This window comes from Tachysurus vachellii, chromosome 1 (genome assembly GCF_030014155.1).
Source record: "Tachysurus vachellii isolate PV-2020 chromosome 1, HZAU_Pvac_v1, whole genome shotgun sequence".
Classification (NCBI taxonomy): Eukaryota; Metazoa; Chordata; class Actinopteri; order Siluriformes; family Bagridae; genus Tachysurus; species Tachysurus vachellii.
The window spans coordinates 23,580,056-23,587,751 of NC_083460.1; the positions used below are offsets into that span (position 1 = coordinate 23,580,056).

A 7,696-nucleotide genomic window follows, 5' to 3' on the forward strand; every position below is an offset into this window, starting at 1 on the left:
CAGAACACAACTGGAGCTGGTATTTCTCTAGATGCCTCAGGATGGGTAGAAAAAGAGAAGCAAGTGGAGAGAAATTAGCTTAGCTGTTGTTTATAATATTAGCAAGCACTAGATGATAATGTACATTTATTTTAACAGGTAGCCAGTGTACAGATGATAAAATCTGGGTTATATGATCATATTTTCTTGTGAGAACTCCTTCAGCCATATAGTGTACCTCACTTTCAGCCATACTGTACATTGCATAACCAGATATCAATTTCAATACGGAAACTATGACATGCTGATAATGTGATGGCAAAATTTACTCTATACAGCCTGATCAATGCATTAATCACCCATTATGTTTTATTCACAATACTAGAGTTTAGCTCCTTTTTTTGAGAGGTATACTCACATATTTTGATGAACTGACATAGCAATGATACTTAAAAAAAAGATAGTGTACAAATATCTATAACTGTTATACTTAAATATTTATAATTGTAGTTAGTGTTTATTTTTACTAAGAATACGTATAACATTAGTAACCAACTTGATGGAGTAAATATTAGCCTTTACGCCACATTACTCACTAAAAATTTGATCCTGGTTATCGTCCTTCTACTATTAAGGAACATTTTCCTATTTGGTCCTACATTACTGTCTTTGTGTTTCAGTTTGTTGATTCCAAACAATCGCATGTTTCAAGTCAAAGGCTAATGTAGATGTAATGTAGCCGTAAATGTAGGTTGCTTGCTCGTTTGATTCAAAGACAATCACCATTTTTATTGGATTATATGAATTTATCTTGCTTTTAAGCATCATAAATATGCATAAAATGAGACTAAATATAGGTCTTAAGCAGAGATGGGGGACTCAAGTCATATGACTTGACTCTAGTCAGACTTAAGTCGCAAATTTGAGACTTACTTGACAAATATTAAAAAAAGACTCGACTTGACATTGATGACTTGAGACTTACTTGTGACTTGCACATGTAACTTACTCCCACCTCTGTTCTTAAGTCTAAATATAGGATTTTTAGTAATATAGACAAGATATACAATATACACAAGGCCATAACAATCAAGTGACTTTGGATAAAAATTTCAAGGGTCTTTTAATTTGTTACATGTTCAAACCTAATATAGGTTAACTGTGAGCTTGTTGATGTTTATTTTGACTTTCCAGTGTACTCTATGACACTGGACATGATGTGTAACACCTCACCCATCATTGTTTGTGCAGCGTGGACCAAGACATAAAATAAATGTCACACAGAAGCAACAGAGAAATGCTGTGATTTTGAAATGTGATTCAATGTACAGTGTGCATAAAATCCCTAGGTTAAAATAAATATATAAATATATATATGTGGTGTGTATATATATATATATATATATATATATATATATATATATATATATATATATATATATATATATATATATATATATATATATATATTAGAATAAGAACACAGAGGGCCAAACAGGTTCAGGAACACTAGTTTATTTCACAAGTCATTAATGAAATCTGTACAAAGACGACTGAACACCCCACCCTCTGGCTTATTTATGCCATTGCACTGCCTTGGGCTTTGGAACCTCATAATTAAGAGACTCAAACTCTTCTTCAGGTTTAAGCTTTGGGCCTGGCAAAATAACAGTCTGTGGAAAGATAAGCAGGAATTAGTGTGGCTGAACTAATGTCAAGAGTAACACAACAACAGTAATGACAAACATTAAAGATGCAGGATGTAACTTTTTTTTTTTTATGAAAAGTAACGTTCATTAGCTACCAGAGGTTTTTGGACTTATCCTGCCACAACCACAGGCATGAAGCTTTAACATGGACAAATAGTATCAACAGTAACAGCTACATACGTAATGCAAATTAATCACACACCCGGTCCCTGTGCTCTCTGTTAGTTCAGGAACATGATACCTAGTCTCTTGTAGACAGACCTTCAGATTAACAACAGAAGGTCTGGACTCAATCGCAGCTTTAACTGACCAAGGACCGCCCAAGTGGTCATCTGACTGATACGTAAAGCGATTGTTCATTTAAGAAAGTCGTGCAAATTAATGAGTCTATACCATGAACTTCACATCTTTTGGAAAATCCAGCATTTAGCTGATCCACATAATCACTTATCATCACAGTTGCAAACATGACAACTTCCTTTTCCACAAAGGAAGTAAAGAGTCACAGACGGGCCATAAAAACAAACAAACAAAAAAAAAGTGACAGGTTTCCTGGAAATCCTGTAGAATCAGATGACAACTTAAAAACTCCTGAAGTCTTTCCAATTTTGTGTTCCACATGCATCAACGGTTCAGCCAATAGTTCATGGGCGTGATGTACGAGACTAACTACAAGCTAACAACAGCTAACGTTCACGCGGTAATAAATACAGAAAATAATTACAAACATCTTGCATCTGCACAGACTTTTATTGCAGACTAACCTACATGGAGCAACTAACATTAACAAAAGGATGCTGTAATGTTATATACTAATGCTTTAAATACTCGAGGTTGTCCTTAAAGTTTTACTTAAACTTCGACATCAAAACTAATTCCATTGTTGTGCGCGGTTAAAGTTATAAACGACACAATAATCCTGTACATGCTGCCTTGTAAACTGTTATATTGATGTCTTATAAATATTTATATGTTAACAAACATCAGCTATATATTTAAGTTCAGTACGTACTCAACAGTACTCAGCATCATGTTTAACAATTTTAACAAAAGTTTGCCGTCCAATCAGGTGCCGTCTGCTAGCCATATATGGTCAATATCATATATATATATAATTATATGAAAATTGTTCCTGTTCATCTTCAGGTCTGATAAAATATTCCAAGAAAATGAACACATTTACTACTTCCTTGCTAAAAGGATATCATTTAATCTTGCGCTCACAACGCAAAAGAGAAACAGTTCACCTCTACTACACTGTAATACTTCTACTACAAACCTTAAGGATGGGTTCCTTAGGTGGTGCCCATGCTGGGACAATCTTGCCATGTAGTCTCCAGAGGCCATACGGATTGACCAGATGTCTCTCCATCACTAAGTACTCCAGGACATCCCTAGGCTCCTCTTCATCGCCCAGCATCATACGGCCGAATCGGTCATAGATTGCCAAAGTCTGGAAAAAAAAAGTCTAATAAAGCACTTTAATCTTGAGTAAAGTGACACAAACTTTTGCTTATTTTACTCACCTGTCTTGAGTGCATGCGGATCGTCACTTGACCGTACAGATTGCCCTTACTGATCATGTCCGGGCATCTGGCATGGACCAACCGTGGCGGCTCCAGAGACTCTACAAAGCGCCAGCGCAGTGTTTTTAACCTGTTTCCTCGAACCATCTCCTACAGCACAGAGCAAACTTGTGACAATCTGACAGACAATTTAAAGGTGCGGTCTGAAAACGTTACAAACATCTAAAGCTTATGAATGAATCACTTTTGCATGTAATGAACAATATAATAAAGGCAGTTTACGTACAGGGTAACACCTTTCCGTTACCAGAGAATGAAGTTTCTCTTTGTTGAACCTGTAAGAGTGAAGAAATTAAATATGACTTTGTATTTGACTCATACTCACACACAACCAGCTCTGGATGAGAGTAAAAGACTGGATCAGGAGAATAATGACACTGAGGGGAAAAATGTTGCTTTTTCCAGTAATCACAGGTATCGATTCAGAACGTCTGCCTCTTTGATATGACTCGGATGTACTTAGAAACTTAAAACTTAATGAATACAGTCTGAATTACTCATAAAACACAATCGGAGATTGTTAAAATCAGCTAAAATCCTAGCAAGAAGGAAGGGGAAATATATTTTGCCACACAAAAAAAAGCATATATTTACTGACTACAATCCAAATCCCACCATCCATCCATCTCCTGTAGCGCTTCTACTACACAGTGACGCAAAGAACCAGGGCCTGTGTTCATAAAGGCACGAAGAATGATCTCAGAATGAGCCCCTAATTTAGCTTAAAATTTTCTAACTAGGAATCTTATCTTAAGAGTGAATAAGGATCTATCTCAGAGCAACAATGAGCAAGAAAATACAACTTTTATCTTAGAGAGGCGGCGGAGTTTAACCTGTTACTAGGTATGACATTCTTTTGAAGACTGTGATTGGTTGTCTAATAATAAATAAATAAATTAATTAATAAATAAATAGAAATGCGCTTTTAAAATCTGGTCTTGAAAAAGCTTTGTCTCTATGTTAAGATATTTGAGACTATATCGTGTAGGGATTACGTCTGTGACCGATCATATTAGCGATGCGCTAACATGTGTATGTTATAAATGTAATAAATGTAACAAATGTAAACATCTCCGACACAGAGCAGAAATGTCATAGCGCCAAATTATATCAGTTCTGCCGCTATGGCATTTCGGCTCTGTTTCAGAGACTTTAGTGTATCTGTAAATGACATAGCATATCATACCAAATGTATATGTCATTTCTGCATTGTATCAGAGATGAGATGTTATCTCTAATATATGATTAGCCACAAAAATAATCCCTACATGATCTAATCTGTAGCATTTTATTAACTCACTATAATTATTAAATATTGTATACAACACAATCCTTCTCCCTCTTCACCTTTCAGACATTTTCTCCTTTGCTAAAGAAACTTGAAAGTCCTCCTCACTACTCCTGAGACTTTTTGCCCTTGTGAGCTCTTTTACCATGAACCATGTAAGCTCACGTGCCACAGCTGATTCACAAATTCACAGGTCAAAGTTCATCTAGCTAAAGTCGACCAAGCCTAAAAACAAACATGTCCTTTACCTTTCAGTGAATTGGTTTTTCAACCACGTGAACTATATTTGTGTTGGTTTGGCATCTTGTGTTTGACAGAGTGGTGGACGTTTCTTTAACACTCACAAGGCTTTAAACAAATAAGTAAACATAAAAAAACAAAAATGGACCGATGTGTCTTACCGTGTTAGCGCCAAATGAGCCTCGATGAAGATTTCCTGAGCTCGCATGGCAAACTCTTTAGTAGAAAACTCTGGGTCGTGCTCTTTTATTTTGCGTAACCTTAACAAAGAAAATCCCACAAAATTTAGACACATTAGCTGTTTCAAATTTCGTGATCTAGAAATTTAACCCACACAAGCATCAAATCTCATTTATTCAAGGCTGACAAGTTAAAGCAAAGTTATCTGAATAAGTCAGAGTCAAATCCCAGGTGCTGCAGAGCTTCCGACTTGTTTTCCATCTCTACTGATACTGAGAAGGAAAATGCAGCAGCAGGTTAAAATGTACAAACTGTGAAGGTTTTCTTACGCCAGCTGTGAGGCAGCACTCTGTCGCAGCTGCTCTGTGCGCTGTTTCAGACCCTCTTTGGACAGAGACGAGAGTCGAGCGTCGCCCTCAGGAGGGATGTATGGATCGAAGACTCCGGCTATCACGGTGCAAAGCAGAAACATAATGCTTAGATTAAAACCAAAAAAAAATACAGAATTATTCAGAGATAGATAGTGAAAAGGGACAAACAAAAACCACCATTAAAGGAAAAATTGAGTTTCTATGACTTGAAAATCTGTATTTTTATTTAATGAGTAATCTTCAGTGATGTCCAAGATTCAGCTTGTAATTAAATTTGGATTATTTTCATTTAAAACACTGATCGGCGTGTCCTGAAAACAATGCATACCCGTGCATGAGATGTTGATGGGTCTCTCCATGTACTCCTGTCTGATGACCACTCCTGCAGCTCGTGCCCTCGCCTCCTGCTCAGCGTGGGACTTGTCCTTCAGCCCCACAGCCGGAGGGATGAAGTAACGCTTCTTGGTGCGAACAGAAACCAGAGCAGCCTGCTGCCATGGTACATCCAGGAAAGGCCCAACACACTGCATGCATACAGATAGATCACACCATGAGACACCGATACATCATCACACTGCATCAATACCTCTGGTCTTCCAAACCTGCCTGATCTTCAGTCATCCTTCAATCCTGATGTATTGTACATGTTTAGATCTACTGTATATGCTGCTACCTGGATACCTTAAAGACCTGCACAAACCAGTACATGTTCAGCAATGTATCCTACCTGGAGAATGTACACGTAATTGTGTAAGAGTAATAATGTCGTATCACACATCTTGAGCTTGATTCCTCCTTTTTTATTCCAGTATTTCTGCACACGCAATATAGATTGAGCAAAGTATTTACACTGGTCTGTGCTGTTTCTGTTTATTGTCTTGTGTAATGTCTTGTATTTTTTGTCCTGCACTGTCTTTCTGATTTGTCCTGCACTGTCTGCGTCTTTTTGTCTTTTGTCCTGCACTGTCTTTTGTCCTGCACTGTTTGCACCAGGTTGCACAGATGTACTTTATGTACCTTAGGACTACTTACTAAGTCCTTAGCCCTGTCTTTGTTCTATGTACAGTAGCACCATGATCCTGGAGAAACGTCTCATGTCACTGTGTACTGTGACAGCTACATATGGTTAAAATGACAATAAAAGCTTCTTAACTTTTTGTTGTTTTTTTTCCCTTATGCTATCTAGGGAGTGGTTTTTGCTCTCACTACAGCGCTTACTATATATAAATCTACATCTGCTAAAGTTGCTTTATGAAATCAGCCCATGTTGATATTGTACACTGACTATAGAAACCTTATAGAAATGTTTCTCAGCTGTTCCTGATTTCTTTTCTCGCCTCGATAGTCAAACAGCGCCGTATATTACAATCAATTATACGTTTTACACCAATATTACATGATGATATATTTCCATACCTTTAAATTGTTGCATGTGCGCTGATGAAGGAATTGTAACGTCCTAGAGATGGACGTCGCCATTTTCTTCTCTTCTTCTCTTTCCTCTTCTTTGGTTTTATTATTGAGTAAAAAGGCAACGCCGCTTGGTGGCAGGGAGAACATCTCTCATTGAACAAGCTGGAGCTTATTGCTGGAGTAACACACCCTGAAACACCTCTTGGCCAAAAGCATGTGAACGCCTTCCCATCACACCCATATGCTTTTAAAGTTAAGGCTGTTTTTTTCATCTTAATCTTTTACACTGTAAGTATCAACAACATTAAATGCATCAACATTTTTTTTTGTTTCAGACAGAAGCTATATATATACATACACACACATATATATAAATTCTTAACTTGACTTGGTGGAATATGGACGAATATTACTCAGTTTCTGACCATGTTAACAATCAGGATAAATATTGTGTGTGTTTGTTGGACACGACATTTCCGAGCTTCATGATGTTCATTCAGGCACTGATGTGGTCTTTGGATCAGCTAGCTTCACGGACGGATGTTTAGATGGACGGATGTCTAAACTAGGCGTAGTATTACCTAGATGTCTCTAGGTTGTTGATTGGAAAGTTGGGGTTCAAGCCCCAGCACCACCAACCGAAGCCGAGATATGCGAAAGAAAAAATTTCACTGCACTGTAATGAACGCGTGACAAAAATAAACTACTTCTTCTTAGCACAAATCCTAAAAAGACAATAAACATATCATGAGTTGGAATCCCAGGTCCATCAAGCTGCCACTGCTGGGCCCCTGAGTAAGGCCCTTAACCCTCAATTGCTCAGTTGTATAAATTGAAATAAAATGTAAATCATTCTGGATAAGGGCATCTGCTAAATGCCAGAAATGTAAATAACCTTTGTATGCTGCAGCACTGCAATTTCTCTTCACT

At 37.3% G+C, this 7,696-nt stretch overlaps 1 protein-coding gene across 1 annotated transcript; it reads right to left on the minus strand.

Moving 5' to 3' along the window:
- Window positions 1-1,478: 1,478 nt before the first annotated feature.
- On the minus strand, window positions 1,479-6,886 carry mrpl45 (mitochondrial ribosomal protein L45). Its single transcript, XM_060878360.1, has 8 exons — window positions 6,770-6,886; window positions 5,682-5,877; window positions 5,312-5,429; window positions 4,964-5,062; window positions 3,501-3,549; window positions 3,215-3,364; window positions 2,968-3,141; window positions 1,479-1,652 (listed from the first exon to the last, which is right to left on the minus strand). The coding sequence occupies exons 1-8, from the start codon at window positions 6,830-6,832 to the stop codon at window positions 1,554-1,556; spliced, it is 948 nt and encodes a 315-aa protein (XP_060734343.1). The 5' UTR covers window positions 6,833-6,886; the 3' UTR covers window positions 1,479-1,553.
- Window positions 6,887-7,696: the final 810 nt, after the last annotated feature.

Coding starts and splice junctions, on each gene's coding strand:
- mrpl45 (XM_060878360.1), bottom strand. CDS start 6,832: ATGGCGACGTCCATCTCTAGGACGTTACAATTCCTTCATCAGCGCACA. Junction 5,878..6,769: donor GCACATGCAACAATTTAAAG/GTATGGAAATAT, acceptor GTATGCATGCAG/TGTGTTGGGCCTTTCCTGGA. Junction 5,430..5,681: donor CATCAACATCTCATGCACGG/GTATGCATTGTT, acceptor GCACCGTGATAG/CCGGAGTCTTCGATCCATAC.